This window comes from Orbicella franksi, chromosome 2 (genome assembly GCF_964199315.1).
Source record: "Orbicella franksi chromosome 2, jaOrbFran1.1, whole genome shotgun sequence".
Classification (NCBI taxonomy): domain Eukaryota; kingdom Metazoa; phylum Cnidaria; class Anthozoa; order Scleractinia; family Merulinidae; genus Orbicella; species Orbicella franksi.
The window spans coordinates 13274899-13291180 of NC_138146.1; the positions used below are offsets into that span (position 1 = coordinate 13274899).

General features: G+C 40.6%; 1 protein-coding gene across 1 annotated transcript in view; it reads right to left on the bottom strand.

The window, feature by feature from the left end:
• Positions 1–16282, bottom strand: part of LOC145478028 (uncharacterized) — a 58204-nt gene that overhangs the window by 12037 nt on the left and 29885 nt on the right. The window contains exons 27-43 of the mRNA XM_081455916.1: positions 14653–14942; positions 13460–13598; positions 12253–12554; positions 11297–11438; positions 10111–10268; positions 9253–9405; positions 8678–8816; positions 7964–8301; positions 7572–7728; positions 7120–7400; positions 6710–6845; positions 6252–6568; positions 5809–5947; positions 4724–5034; positions 4146–4281; positions 3577–3762; positions 380–2501 (exon numbers count right to left, since the gene is read on the bottom strand). Of these exons, the coding sequence (XP_081312042.1) occupies positions 380–2501; positions 3577–3762; positions 4146–4281; positions 4724–5034; positions 5809–5947; positions 6252–6568; positions 6710–6845; positions 7120–7400; positions 7572–7728; positions 7964–8301; positions 8678–8816; positions 9253–9405; positions 10111–10268; positions 11297–11438; positions 12253–12554; positions 13460–13598; positions 14653–14942 (5446 nt within the window). The remainder of the gene's footprint in view (positions 1–379; positions 2502–3576; positions 3763–4145; positions 4282–4723; positions 5035–5808; positions 5948–6251; positions 6569–6709; positions 6846–7119; positions 7401–7571; positions 7729–7963; positions 8302–8677; positions 8817–9252; positions 9406–10110; positions 10269–11296; positions 11439–12252; positions 12555–13459; positions 13599–14652; positions 14943–16282) is intronic.

Here is a 16282-nt window from a genome sequence, read left to right on the forward strand (position 1 = left end):
GACCACTGAAAGGTTACGGGTAGCCTTAGCCATCAGCTGAACTGTATAATTTAAATATCTCTAAACTGACTACATGTAGCTTCAGTGACGCAATCGCTTTGAGCTACGTTCCTGATATGTGGTCACATTGTCTTATGATAGGCCCAAATTCATACGGTTTATTTGTTTGAAATATTTATATAGCTATAAAAAGTGAAACACCACGATTACGCCCATGTGCTTATATTTGGATTGCTACTAGTCTTCGTTGGAGATTAGAAAGCCTTGTTCGGAGGTGGCGCTTACTTAGAAGGTTTATAGTATATCCTCTATATCTGAAATTCGAGAATGAGATATAGATGCTGTTTGGGAGTTATATTATCTCTACGTCTTTACTAACCTGATCTTAATCACTGGCGGATCACCATCGACAATCTTTACCACTTGAGAGAAGTTAGAGATTCGAAAGTGACTGTTAACTGTTTTGGAAACAAACAACACAACTGCGTATGATGAATGCAGCTTGAGTTTTCCTGTGTACGGTATCTCGATAGACAATCCTGCCTCCATTAAAACCCCTCTCCTTGAACCATTACAGAAAGCAGATGCATTGTAAGTAGAGGCACTGGAAAGGGACGCTTCACTAAGTACCAAATCTCCTTGAATGTTCCAGGAAGCATTTTGGCAGAGCCAGTAGTAATGTAAATCATGCCCAGTTTCATCAGCATCGTTGGTGTCGTCAGGATCCCGGGAATCCGATCCGTCAAAAGTGTACGGTTTACCAAAGGCTCTCTCACTTAAACTCCCTCCTTTGATGGACGCTATCAGAGGATTTCCGCGTATTTCAATGTAGCCTTCCACAACGCTGAATACCTCATACTGTCCTCTCATGCTAACATTTAACCTAATCACATAGATACCATATGTCACGGTGTTTTCCTGTATCGTAAGCTTTTCGAGTTGTTTGTTATCTGGGTTAAGATCTGTGTGATTCCCAAGTTCATCCCCAGACAAGGACACTTGAGCAAGACTCCAGCTAATATCCTTATGACTAGTTGCCCTGCAATCAACTTCAATCTGAGAATGAAAATAAACTATCTGTGATGGCGTAAAAGTTGTGCGAGAATTAATGTCCTTCTCAAACTCTGGCACCGATATGGTCGGAAAATTGCATGGTATCTTTACCACAAGTGCCTTGACATGTATTTCGAAACGTGAGACCAGATTCCACGCTTGTAAACTTACATCGTAACTGCCCAACGAGGTGTAGTTGTGTTCAATGGAAAAGTTATTCTCTACAAAGTTTGTGAATTCCACTGATGGTTTCTCATAGGCGCAATCTGCGTGGCCAAAACCAAAAACAGTTCCATCACCAAGACTAACAATGAAACAAGAATTCGTCCCTTTGTCCTCAGTTAAGATATTGAGAATTACTGACTCATCAATTGGCCTAGGGAAGTTATGACTGAAAGAAATGTTTTTAATCGGCAGTTGCACAGCGGCGACAGCTGTTTGGGTCGAATAGCCAAAATTATTGGAACAATTAACAATAACCTTGAAAATGTCAATTGCTTTATACATATGGTAGATCTCCGCGGAGGACATGTTTTGGAAAGATGATGTTTGGATGAAACTACCATCTCCGAGATCCCAAGAACATAAATACGGAAATCCTTCGGTAACGTTCAGTATCATTTGCGTTGACTCAGTAAAGTTGGCTGGTAAGACTTCTAGAGCTACCTTACCAAGTGATAAAACTTTGTGAACGTAAACAGTTTTCCAGACCTGTACCGTGCTGATGTTATTGTAAACGAAGACAACAATGTTCTTTGCACCACTTTCCTGATAATTGAAAAACAATTCCGTCGACCTTTGCGTGAAGCTGGTTCCGTCCCCCGTAATGAACATAAGTTCTGGGTTAGAACCATTTCTGATTTCTAGAGCTACGTTAATCTCATCCTTCTGATAGATAAGTTCGAAAGGCCCACAGTTCTTTACAACTAGACACGAAATCTTAATTGGAATTTCAACAACAACACTTTGAAACACGCTGACGTTATTTAACTCATTCATAGCCATTATGATGACGTGAAACAGTCCTGGAACGTTATAGATATGGGAGTTATTTCTTTGCAAGGTCCCCCGGACTCGTGAAAGTAAATACGTTTGTGTTGAATTATCGCCGTAATCGACAGATATGTGAACCGTTGTACCCGAGTCAATGGTCCAGTTAATGAAATAAGTATCTCCTAAGGCGATCGCTTTCATTGATTCGTTTACTTTAAAACCTGTGACAGGATCTTGTACAAGGATAGGGACCCTTGTCAAAGAATGGTTTTGAAGTTGTAAAACCAGTTCTAATAAGCCAGTTGTATTGTAGGTGTGCTCGATAACGCAAAGAGATGTGTTGGTGACATTGCAGTCTCCGAAGTCCAAACGCATTACACTACCAGTGCAGTTATCGACCCGTATAACAACTGGTGTGTTTGTTGCCACAACGGGAGGAACTGTTATGCTGAGTGCTGAAAGTTCAAAAGAGGACATTAATTTTAGCAGTCCTATTTCACTAACTAAATTTACGATATTCCCGGCATTCAAGGGCTCTTGCCAAGCGTCTCCAACCAAGTTGGGTATTGAACTTTACTCACAAATGCACACAAATGTGCACCCATAAAAGTAACAAATTGCTGAACAGGTTGGCTCCTTGTCGTCTTTCAGTTATCGAGGTAATCAGCAAGACGTGTGCCTTGCTTTGGTGCGTTCACCTATTCGTGCAAACTTGATCTTAATCAAAACGAACGTAACTCATCCTAATTAAGACGACAACGCAAGTTTGTTGGGTCTTCTTGCGACTCTGAGCACGCCTGGGAGGAAAAGTCTGTCTGAATCACATCATGATGGCAAATAACACCGAATGAAAAGTCATGTTCTCCGGGAAGGGGTCACTTTGTAAAAATCGTCATGATTCAACTGAAGAATGGCAATACCACATGTAATAGGCAATTCCCTATTTGCAAAGCCTCGCACATAAAAAGATGTTTTAATTTATTCGACAAGTGTCCATTTCCATGTCGTGCCTCGGTGCCCATTTTTACAATCTTTACAGCAGTTTTACCATTGATGTAAATGACTTCATTTGACAGTTGATGAAAGGCACATCTATTTACGTGTCCTGTGCTATTGGTTCTGGGGCGTCTTATACCGAACACCGTATTTTCTCCTTTTGACAACATATCGTTTATCTTTTCTGGACCATGATATTTCAGATCCCCTTGTTTGCGCCTGTTGACGATCTTCTTTCTTCCCGCTTCAATTCTCCGAAGCCGGCAGCTTTTCTGGAGCGTCACTCTTACAAAACTGCTCGCTTAACTGATTTCTTGAAGCAAATATTGTTAGCGAGGGTAAAATCCAGTCCAACTTGGCCTAGTTTTTTTTAAAAATTTGTTTGTGTGTGTTCGTTCGCGACACATTTTGACAAATTGGTAGGTGCATAACAGAATAGGCCGAAAATTCAATCTAAAAGTAACATGGCAAAATACGCTATTAGTAACTAACATATGACAATCTTTCACACTAACAAATAGTTTAACATCCCACCTGGACAAAGGTGCGTGTTACAAATCTTTTCTTCTTTATCCGGTCCCAAAAGTGAGCAATCCTTTCCGCCATTTTGTTTCTTTGGATTTTCACAGACGCGCTCTCTGTATTGCTGTCCCCCTGCGCAAGAGGCACTGCACGCTGACCAAGCAGACCAATCGGTGTATCCACCATTCACGACGTCAACTAATTATGATTTTAAAACAAAACTACTAAGTGATCTCTGATGTACTTTACAGCAAAAGTCAAACCTTTGCCTCCTTAACTTAACGACGCTTTCTTTTAACCAAGAGAAAACGAGGGGACATTCTGCCCCCCTTCCCCACTTTCTCTTGCTTACCTAAGTGTGTTTCACACATTTTAACTTGTCAATGAAGATTTAAGAAAAAAGTGACCGATCAAATATACTTTCTGTGGTTCCGTTAAAATTTTCCAAATAGACCGCATTTTAGCAATTTCTCGGTTTTTCTCTTTGGGACTCTCTGAAAGTAATTGGGACATACGGCCTTCGTGAGAAGCTCTCTAACATTTAGTATGATAATATTTTTAAAAAAAATTTCGAGTCTTACCATCACATCCAAGGATTTCTACTCTCATGCAAATTCCTTCGTGCCAGGACTTCACGTGAAACTTGATGAACCGTAGAGATGTGGGATCAAGATGGTGCGTAATTGCAGTAAACTGATCAACATTCCCTTTGAAAACCTGTAATCCAAAGGTATACAATTGAGATATTATGTCTCGATCAATCCTTGAAACGATTTAATAACGAGCGCTACATTAAATTATGATTCTATGATGATGATTCTAAAATCAAATAACAAAGATTTCTGGTCTCAAGAGCGAGTAAAACCTCAAATAGGAGTTTCAAAATTTAGAATTTTACGACTTGACACTGATTTAATTTGGAGATAAATCAGTTGACAAAACTAAACAAGATTAAAGTGTCATATCCCCTTGTCGTCTTTTGTTATTGGCATTGTTGCTAATTTTGTTGTTGTTGTTGTTGATGATGATGCTATTGTTGTTTCTGGTTACGATTTCAGAAATCAGAGAAGTACAGGAAGCGGCTGGGTAAAAGGCTCGAGCCAACCCATTCAACTCTAACTGTTCCTCTTTAGATAAGTAAGCTTAAGATACGCAAAACCTTGATATTGCCATCAACCATGTAAGGTTGCAAATTGTCCAATCCATTTGCCGAGGACACCGTATATTCTGTGACCCACTTTGCATCCTTTCCATGCTTTCCTTGGGTCGATATCCCAGTCACTCTTTTCTTTTCTCCCAGGTCAATAAGTAGATATTCTCCTGTTATGTTGTTGGCAGCGCACCAGCCTCCACCACCAATCACGCGGTTTAGTCGTGCACTCCAAGGCTCGTTGTTAACGTTGTAACTACTAGCTGTGAATAAATCGTCCAACAATTCGCCATTATTCACACCAAGAGGGAAGCCACAAACTGAAACAAACAATAATAAACCAGTTGTTATAGTAATTTATAATTACTGATTTCAGTATTTGAACCTGGTCATAAGCGAGCCTCAGAGTAAAGAGCAAAGGCCTTAGAGTTGACATGAGTCTTGAATTAGGGTATGTGTGATCAATCAGTTATCTCTTGTTATACGGTTGGTATCCCAGTAAGCTACTTTAATGATTGCAAAATTATTGTAGCACACAAGAATAATTCTGACTATCGCTGGTAAAGTCCGTACAGACTTGACCAGACGTTGTAATGAGTTTGTCAGCAATGTCGCTATACATTCGTAAAGCTTGAGAGGACATCAAAACTTTAAACACTATAAAAGAATCAAATCTTACAATATGCCTTTCATTTATAATACAAAAAATTGGATCCCAACAGTATCAAATTTAACTTTTTTCGCTCCCACAAAATAAAACTCCAATTATCAATAATCCATTTCAATCCCCCATAATTTTACATACATAGACTTTGTTTCGGAATCAAATAGTTGGCTTAATAGATCCTTGTTTCTTCGAAGGTAGAAAATAACACATGCTTAATCACTTATGCTCCCTTTACGAAAAACCAGTCTTCAATCTCCTTGCATGTTTTCACCTTGAAAAGTTTTCTGTCAGATGCTGCAAGATGGCATGGGCTTTCAGAGCCACAGGCTCGTTAAGGTTAAACTTTGTCAAACAATTTCTTTCAGGCAACCTTTGCTTTAGTTTGGCAAGCTGGCAGATGTAACCTAAGTGATACTCAGATTCATACCTTGATAACCATACAGTTCAACTTTCATGCACACGTGATTAAACCACGTGACAGGAAGAAACCTGACATAACGAGCTTTTATTTCGTGGCTCATTCCATGTTTGACGATGCCATGGTCGTCGGTGTTCCCGAGGAATACCTAAAAGAAATGTTATGAAAGTATGAGTAATGTCTACTATAAAGCCATCTCTAACCAGTATTTCAGTTTCACTCCTTTCCTTTCATCAGCTAAGGACTTGTTTGTTGTTGTTGTCGTTCTTGTTGTTGCATAAGTTCATTATACGGTGAATGTTTTTAACAGCTGCTAGAAATACTTTGATTATTACAATGAAAAATAATGTGCATTTCTGAAGAAAGTTAAAATTTGATATGTTTTATTAAAAATTAAGAAGAAATACGCTGCAGGTCAAAAACTTTAAGAGAAATAAAATAGTTCACGCTACCTTTGGAGTCTCATTTTCGATGTACAATTCCCACGAAGACCCATCCAAACTGTACGACAAATTGTACTGCGTCACCCAGCAACTATCATTCATCACGTGACTACCTTGAGTGGCCACTTGAGTGATGTTATGGCTAGTTCCTAGGTCAATCTGTAAGTACTGTTGACTGTTATCTTCTCCCGCGCGCCAAGTTTCGCTCTGGAATCCAACAGCTAGGCGGGCTCTCCAAGGCTCGTTACCTGGCCCTGCATGACTGGAGGCCGTCATGGCTGAATTATTAAGCTTTTGTTTCTGAATTCCCAGAGGTGTACTGCGACCTTGTGATTTCAACAAAATCTGATTAAGATATTTCTGTCACAGTATTTTAAGAAAACAAATTACTACTTTGCTACTCTTCTCCACAGTTTCGTTTCTTGTTGTTTTACTATAGACACTTTCAGTAGTTGCGTTATACATACCCCTACTCCGTATGTCCACTCGCATACACACATGACCAACCCAACTGACTGGATGGATCCTGATAAATCGTGCCAAAACATGTTTCATAAATTGGCGAGTGGCAACAGTCCTGCTGTCGTTATTTCCTTGGAAGCGCTGTAAATGAAAACATAGATTATTCAAATTACTGATTGTCAAAAGAAGTACGGGCAATACAGTTCTTATTCTCTCAAAAAAACCCTTGTGAGGACAGAAACCTATGAAACGAAAACTGCTCGTTGCATTTCCATATATTCTGCAAAGCCGGAAATTCTCATAATGTTAAAATAAAGAATCAAATATATGAATAGAACGATCTCTGCTTTCATTTCTCTTTCTTCCATTTTCAACGGTGGGAAAAACCTAGTGGGATAACATCATGCATTTTTACCTTTAAAGAACCGTTCTCTTTATATCGTTTCCATATGTCACCAAAATGTCCATAAGAAACCGTGTAGGTCTCAACCCAGGCGTCCTCGTCGACAGCTCCTTGAGTAATGATCTCTGTGACGTGGCTGTTTCGCTTGAGGTCGATTTCTAGGTATTGCGTATCGTCGTCGAACTCAGCACACCAAGACTTGTTGCCGCTGAGTATGTTGTCCTGTGGTGTCAGCGGATATCGAAAACTTGAAGCACTGAAGGAAGTGTTCGTAACCACAAGCAACTCGTCCTCTGGATTGGAGAGGAGAATTGTGAATGAGAACAAGATATGCCAAAACAAAGCAAAAATGATCCATAATGAGCTTCAGTAAGTACTGCCTTGTACAAATCAACATAAGCAGTCCTTTTTTAGGAATTGAGAAACTTCTGTGTTTTTAATCACGTCGCTGTTTAATTTCTTACCAATTCTTTTGCCATAAATTTCCACTCTTAGCGAGAGCGTGGGCATAGTTGCTGCCCATCGAGTCACGTGGAACTTGACGTAACGAGTGTAAAATGCCCGGATGAAGACGTGTCGCACTGGGAGGTCCTGTTCTTTATAGGTGTTGCCGCTGAAGACCTGTATACACAACATTAAGCATGTGACCTTTTTAATTGGGAGTTAAAATTTCAAGTTTATATATTGTTAAAAAATCTACTCCCTTTTTCCATAGTCTGAACTATTTTTATACCATAATGACGCCATAAAACACTTTAAACTTGTAGTGAAACCTAGGGCTAAGATTATGTTTGGAACATTTTATGACGTCATTAAATTTGTACGGTCTGAAAAATGTGGTCGATCTGTTGAATACCTTGGGAAATCTTTCCTCGAGATAGTAATACCATCCAGTTCCATCATCACTAAATGATAACAGATACTCCAACACGTATCCATACAAGTCGTGCTCATCATCATTACAGCCCTGTGTTGCGACTCCACCTACGGACACCAAACCTACACCCAGGTCAACAAGGAGGAAGGTTTTTGCAGGCAGGAAGGCCCAGCAGCCAGTGCTGCTGTGTAACCGCGATAGCCACGGTCCGTACGTTCCGTGCATCTCTGACTCAAAGCTGTCCGAGGCGAAGATATTGCTGTCAGCGATTCGGTGGTCGCTCATCCCCAAAGGTGTCAAGCTCTGTTCGTTGAAGACTGAAAGAATAGGAAAATCAACATTATAAATAAGTCCAACCAGCAGCCTGAGATGCTAGTAAGAATAGTGTTTCGATTGGATTCTTTTTTCTGAGGTCTCCTCGGTATATCTTGAGAAACATAGCTTTCTGGTTCTTTTTTTCTATTGAGCCATTTCCTTCATCTATAGGGGAAGAATGTGGAAACCTAAAAGTGCAACATAAATTTAATTTCCACACGCTAGTCTGCAGTAATACAGTATGCCTATGTTAGGTATAATTGCCAGTTCATTCGATTGGACAGGGCCTTCGCAGGTGTGAAGTGGTGAGAAATATGTTTAAACATATTAACATACTTAATCAATTTCGGTTGCGCCGTAACGAGAGGAAAGCCTTACCTTTGCATCCGTACAGTTCGATCCTTACGCATGCGCGAATGTTCCATTTCTTAGGATGAAAGCGAATGTACCTGACACTCGTAACATTCTTCAGCTGGTTTTTCACAATCGATGCCCCGTCCGAATTGCCGGTAAATATCTATATCGAAACATAGTATATAACATTCCGGTGAAAATGAACTACTGCATGTTGTACAGATGTTGTTGTTGTTGTTGTTGTTGTTTTTTACGTATTGTTCTTGTTCTCTCAAAACATGTACAGTTTGTTCCCTCCCATACTTTGCCGCTGAAAAACTGTTTTCGACACTGAGTTGACTACTAAGCGAAGAAAACCATCCTACTTAGGTGTAATTAGAGAGGTTGGCTGTTTTTGTTCTGTCATGTTTGTTTTTGTAGAATTTTCGTTTCATTTATAGACAGCAGTTAGCTCTGTTCAAATTTCTTTGCTTCCCGATCAAGCAGCAAGGCAGAGCCACAGCAAACCAACAGGGGGCAAGGAAAAGCGAGTATTCCCTAAGAGTATGAGAGTATGATGCAAAATTATAGCTTGATAATATCTGAAACTGAGGACCAACCTTTACAACACCGCTCTCAGTGTATGAAAACCACAACGAATTTTCTCCCCGGAAATCCAAGGTGTATTGCTGTACCCATGCGCTGTAATTTGATCCACTGTAGAGTCCTTGAGTAGCAATAAACCGCAATCTGTAAGGTCTTCCAATGTCCACCTGGTAAGATTAAGTAGTTGGTCAGACTACATACGCACTGGACCAATAGGTTTGAATATAGCTTCTGAAAATAACGCACAATCGGTTGATTGGGCGGCAGACTTGAACCGCTGGAGCTTTAAACTTTTGTTCAGGGCAGCCATGTTGAATACTCTTGAGAGTTAAATCTGGAGTGAGGGCCATGTAAATCTAAAACAGCCTAGCGTTAACAATGTTTATTCAACATGGTAGAACCACAACAAAACTTAGTCTGCGTTTGGAAAAAAAAAGAGGAAGAAGAAGAAGAAGAAGAAGAAGAAGAAGAAGAATGAGCCTGTTTATAGTCTAAATGACCAGCTTATGTACTTTTTCTTCAAATAAAAAGGAAAATGCGTTGCCTGTCCAGCTTCTTTTCATTGGCCACAAATAAGCACACCAATTTCATTCCTTGTTTTTTTGCTTTTAACAATTCGTTACGACGCTTTCCTCATCAAAGGTAACATAGTGCATAAATTAACCAATCGCTTAATTTGAATTGCAAAGCTTAATGTTCCAAGAATTATACCCACAGGGTCACCCGAATCTATGAAAAGTTAAACAGAGCATATCTTATCGAATTATATGATGATGATTACCTTTATTTTTCATCAATTCATTATCATTTCCATCAGGATTAATAACCAAACAAGTCAGTTTAACATTACTCAAATGCGACGAAACACTAACTTGCAAGAAGGGCTGAGTATCGTGTTTGCCTGGACACCAGGACTCTCTTCCGCCAAGACGTGACAACCATGGGTAACTGCGTGAGGACTCGTAACTAGAGGCGGTGAAAGCAGACTCTTTTATAATCCAGCTTCCAATGCCGACTTCATCAGAGCAAACTGGAAAATAACATAAGGAGAGTTCTAACCATGCAAATAAGAGTACGATGTTCATGGTAATGATGGCGTACTACGTAAAGGAAGTCTTGGCTAAAAAAAAAAAAGAACAGTTTTGTTCCAAATTACAAGTTGATGTTTCACATTAACATTAATGACCTCAGAGTTGAGAATGATGCTTGATGCATCGAAAAGTCAATTGATAATACTTTTAATTTTCCTGGTCAAATGCTTTAACAAGCAACTCATTGTCCGATCTCTTATGTTAAATTGTCCCAGAAATTTAAAGTGGATAATTCTTCGCCTGTTTTCCGCTATGCTGGCCGTTTCCCTTCTACTATTTTAGGATTTTAAATTTCCCTCGTGCCGCCATGTTTAATCTCCTTGCTTTTCAGTCAAGAGTCAGAATTTTTGTAACTTAGAAGCTACGGGAACAATGGATGTAACTCGCTTAATTTGTTGTACTAGGGCTACACGCTTCTATGATTTGTCTGAGGATACTGAACTACCCAGGATAAGAACTAAAGACGAACGATGAAAATTGCAAATCACTAATGTTTGCTAAACTATTCAGGCTATTCTCGACATCCCGGGTGGTTTACAATCATTGGGCGTAACCTGTAAGATGGTGTGTAAAAAGCGCCATCATTATACGTTCATTTATGATCGCTTACAATGTTTCGGCCGAAACAGTTCAGTAAAAGTAAATAAAAAAGTACGGTAAAGAAGTGGGCATCAGGCCAAAGTTTCTCATACCACCGGAGCTTATTAGTCCAGGGTACAGTAGCATGAGGACACAAGGAATCATGGCAAACAATTCCAAGGTTACCCCCCCCCCCCCCTGGCACTTAATTCGCCAGTACCCATTTGTACAAACCGGTAAAGAGAGCAGTGTCTTGCCTGAGAACACAACAGAATGAATACTACTAGGGTTTGGAACCGGACTGCTCGATCCAGGAGTCGAGCACACTAATTGCTAGTCACCACGTCTTTAACAAAATATTTTTCTATAGTCAGTATATTTATACCACCTTTATCACAACCATAAAGTTCGAGCTTTAAGCTTCTGCCTCCATGCCAATCTTGGACCCTGATCTTTATAAATCTTGCCTCTAGTTTCTGTTCTGTCGTCATCTTCTTCACCATGTTCCTCATATACAAGCCTTTTATCTTCTAAATGAAAAATCGAACTTTTAAAAGACCATGGAACGACAGGTATAAGATAGAACGAAAAAGCTTTAATTCAAGACACTTTCCTTTGAAAGTAAAATATCTAAGACTTTGAAACTGAAATGTAAGGAATAATTTAGAAGATTCAATTTCCGAGTAAATTCCATTTCCGCATATTATCCGCATGCATAGAAGACCATACCATTCAAAGGCCTGCTAGCGGATCCACAAGGTTACTTACTTAGGTAAAATGCAACCCAAGTTGCCCTTAAACGCAGAAGGAAAGACACGAAAGCTGATCATGAAAGTCTACAGGGATGTGAAGCGGACGTCCAGCCCACTCTCACACTGCTACGTGATTCAATTCAATTCAATTCGTTATTTACACTCTAAACGCATTTACATTCATTTTGTATGGCAAAGGAAAGAAAATGGTAATAATTAAGCAACAAAAAAGACGTAACCCTTAAGCCTACCAGTCTTGAATATGAACACCGTGTAACTCCGACATGAAAAGGTTTAAATCATATCTGGTAAACCCCTTTACACAGACTATCTTCGATGGTAGTCATGTAAGCGAAACTAAGATAAGGCATGCCACCCGGCCCCCTGTAGATTGTCTACAGAGGGCAAAGTTTGAGCTCAATGTGCAAGTTATCCCTGGCTTGCCGGACAGGGTAAGAGATAAAAACGACGTGAAAAGCAGAAGGTATGATACGCCGGCTTACGCATGCGTCTAGCCAGATGAACCTGACGGATTCATGAAGCAGATGGCTTTTAAGAATAGACTGCCTCTTAACTGGCGCAAAATACTAACCTCACTGCTTCCGCGAGGTTGATAATTTTCCCAAGGTTCATCACTGTTCATCCTGTAGTCCAAGAAAAACCAAACTAACCAGTGCTCATGATGGGAATCTCCCTCAATCTCTACATACGTAATGACTTTCGGTTCCCCAAGATCAACCTCAAGATATTCTGATGACGAGCCAGATGACGGAATCCAGCCGGATCCATGCCCCAAACGTGCGCGCCAAGGTTCTCCGCCATCTTTGAAAGAAGATGCCTTGATGCTGGAGTCTGGTATGAGACCACTGACCATTCCCAACGGCTCAGCACACTCTGAAAGAAAACGTTTGTATTGAACTGTGCACCAGGAAAAGTGAAACGGCTATACAGAGAAAAAGGATTGTGTTAGCTTGGTAAAAGCGAAATCGACAAAAAATGTCTCTAGGTCGAAACAACCATCGAATTGAAAAGGGTAACTTCCACACGAAGAGCGAGACCAATTCTTAGCTAATTTCAATTTCAATTCGCCCTTCGTTGGCATCAAATTGGCCAACTCACCAGTCAAGCTGTAATAATTTCTTCAACAAAAAGGAAGAGAATTTAGATATGGCAAATTCGATCTTCAAAAACGAAACATCAACAATAGAACATGAGATTATTTTAACAGATCCTTGAACTATATAATTCATGGGATATGGCAGTGGCTTGGGAGGCGCGGTGGCCTCATGGTTAGTGCGCTCGTTTGCGGATCGAGCGGTCCGGGGTTCGAGCCCTGGCTGGGGACATTGCGTTGTGTTCTTGGGCAAGACACTTTACTCTCACAGTGCCTCTCTCCACCCAGGTGTATAAATGGGTACCGGCGAACTTAATGCTGGGGGTAACCCTGCGATGGACTGGCATCCCATTCAGGGGGGAGTAGAAATACTCCTAGTCGCTTTATGCTACAGAAACCGGGATAAGCTCCGGCCTGGTAGGCCATTTGGCTCGTATGCAGACTACGGCAGTGGTAGTTGTACTAGCTGTAATAAAAGTAGAAGCAGCAATAGCAATGACGGCGGAGGCGACAACAGTAGGTACACCACCGTGGTAGTAACTGCTACTGCTAATAATAATTAGAAGCAGCTACTAGACGTTGTTGTTGCACGTTTGTTCATCAGGCTGACGTAGATGTTTTCTCGGAAATTTTGCATTTTTGATATATAGTTTTGATCAGTATAAGTAGCTTAAGGGGTCCTTACCTTCACACCCGTACAATTCCAAGCTGATCTGCCCATAATTACTCCATGTCCGAGGATGTAGGCGGATATAACGTGACCAAATTTTCTTCGGAAGAGGCTTACGTAACGTCTGGTATTGAGTTGTACAACCCGAAAAAACCTACGATTAAATAATGAACATGAAAAGCATGGGTTGGAAGAAGTGCCAGAGGCTTATGTGACGTCTGGTATTGAGTTGGAAGAACGAAGGAAACGAAATATTGTTTGGGAACTGAAAATTCCCCTAATGATGATTATGCAGTAGTATTATCATGGTTGCCTAAAATAATTTTTACCTGAATTTCATTCTGAACGACAACAATGATAGATCATAGCTAGAGACTATAGCTATATAGAGATAGATCATAGCTGTGAATTATAGAGTTGTTAGGAAATTTACGCCCAACACTGTTGACAGCCATATTACTAAGGGATTTTTGGTTTGGCGCGATAGCAAGAAGGTGCGTGCACTGTAATTAGCAGTAATTAGCCGATCGTTACCACGTTCGGTCGACATAGTTGCGTGGCCCATGCGACGGCGATTTGCACATCGTGGAAAGTTTCAGAAGTTGTTCAACGATCGAGGAGAAATAATAAGTAAGCTTGTGCACACGACTAACTTTTCCCGCAACCAAAAACAACAGTGTAGAAATCGCCTACATTAGCTATAAAAATTTACGATATACCTTCGATAAATCTGCCGAAAAAATTGATGGAAGAGTATTGCTTCCTAGCCCCCATGTTACGGCTTGCGATCCCCTCGGCTTCGTTTAATCTTTTTTTCTGAAACTCTCCACGAGAATCTTCCCGCTGTACGGGCCAAGCAGGTCGATCGATGAAGAAAACCACTTCGTGTACGAAAGCGACAGAGTTACCCGGCTGGACCTCCTCGCTGATTGGCCAGAAAAATTTTCTGGCCAATCAGAGGGACGGAATTCGACCACTTCTGGAACTGGTTTGGTAAGAATAAGTTCTCAGGGGCTTTTCAGTTCGTGAAGTAAACGTTCACGCCGAAAATATCGCTTCGTCCCGGCTGGTAGCCTCTAGGTCTCCAAGGATGTTAATTTCATAGATGGTGTAGAATCCACGTAAGGAGATTAAAAGTATGACTTAAAAAAGAGAAATATGAGTTTTAAGCGTCTTTCAGTTACAGTGAACTTGCAAAAGCACCTTACCTCAATGTTACCATGAACAATGTAATCGTACCAGTCAACCCCATCCTCGCTTGTCCTCAGTGTAAATGAAGTAACCATGTCAACGTGTGATTCAACTGCAAGCGCCGCGACTGTTCTTCCATAAGGCGTTACAACCACTTGAAGATAATCTCGATTGTCACGGTGGGAATCGCTATACCACGGATGATTGTCGTGTAGCCTGATATAATCCCAACGATATTTACCTGAGGACCCGGATAAATAGTCTGTATGTAAATTTCCATTCTCCAAGCCAAGTGGTTCCGCGCACGCTGTGGAAATCAAGATAGTAATATACCGTGAGCCCTATCCTTGAAATCATAATCATAATAAGATTGCGTACTCTATACAAGTGCTATGTAAATTTGATTTAGCGCCCAGTGTGCATAATAAATTTTGGTAGCTCAAGTAGTGGGGGTGGGGGGACGCTTATTTTAGACATAGCTCTTACTCAGGGAAGGACATGTATATGTCTGTTTATCTACCTAGATTGACACTTGCACAAACCACAAACGCTATTGAATATGGTTTAATAATGGATTTGAATCAAGTCTAAACCAAAACACAAATCTTTGTCAACCCAGTATTAAACTAAACTCAATGCAGTGAGTAGTATTATTGAAATACGGGAGCGTAATAGGTGTACGGGCACCTTCGGGCTTAGGGGGGCGGTGACCTTCTTGTCAGAAACATTGTACAACGCTCGAACGAGTAAGGGTTGAAATCGGGACCAAAACGCACTCAAATTGCATGAAAAATAACATATACAATTCCCACGTCTAATGAAGTTCTTATAATTTGAAAAATAGCTATTTTGGAACCTTGCATACTCTATGGACTCTATAGACAGTCTACATGATATAGTAAAATCTACAAAAATGGAGAGAAATGTAGGCACGAACTGCAGGAGATGCCAGCGATCGGCAGATCAACACCAAAGCCATTCAAGTGTTTTAATATAGACGAGCTCCGAAAGCTAGACAATTCGAGACGTTGAAAGAACAAACTCTCTGAGGAAACCACTTGACAGTGTACAGACTCCAAGCGTCCGTTTCTCGAAGGTTCCGAAAAGTTTTCGCACCCGGAAAGCCGTAGCAAAAACTCAAACCTTATGATTACAGAACTGTTTTATTCACAAGAACAGAGGTTGTCTTCATACAAGGAGTTTCAGGCGTATACACCTTTCGGTTTTTAGATACAGATTACCTGAAACTGGCTTTGCGGGCACGAAAAGTTTCCGGGGCTTTCCAGAAACGAGCCCCAGGTACATGTATACGTTTAATCACACAAGGATTCATCAAAAGTAACCATTTGGAGACTTTATTTATGACTTTTGAAAATCACACAAATTGCATTATTTTGGAATGTAGACTCCTAAGTGCTGTTGCTCGAATCATGAGCGTTTTGCCGGAAAAAAATCACAATTTCCGAAACTGGGGGGTGGGGGGCTGCAGACGCCACCCTCTAAGTACATCTATCGGAATAGGGTCGTGTACTGGAACAAGAGCGTTTATCGCCAAAGGAACCGTAAAAGTAGAGGGGGCGACATTTGATTGATGAGGGAACCCATTGGAAAGAAATGGCTAAATCGAGGCATTTACCGCAACTTTAC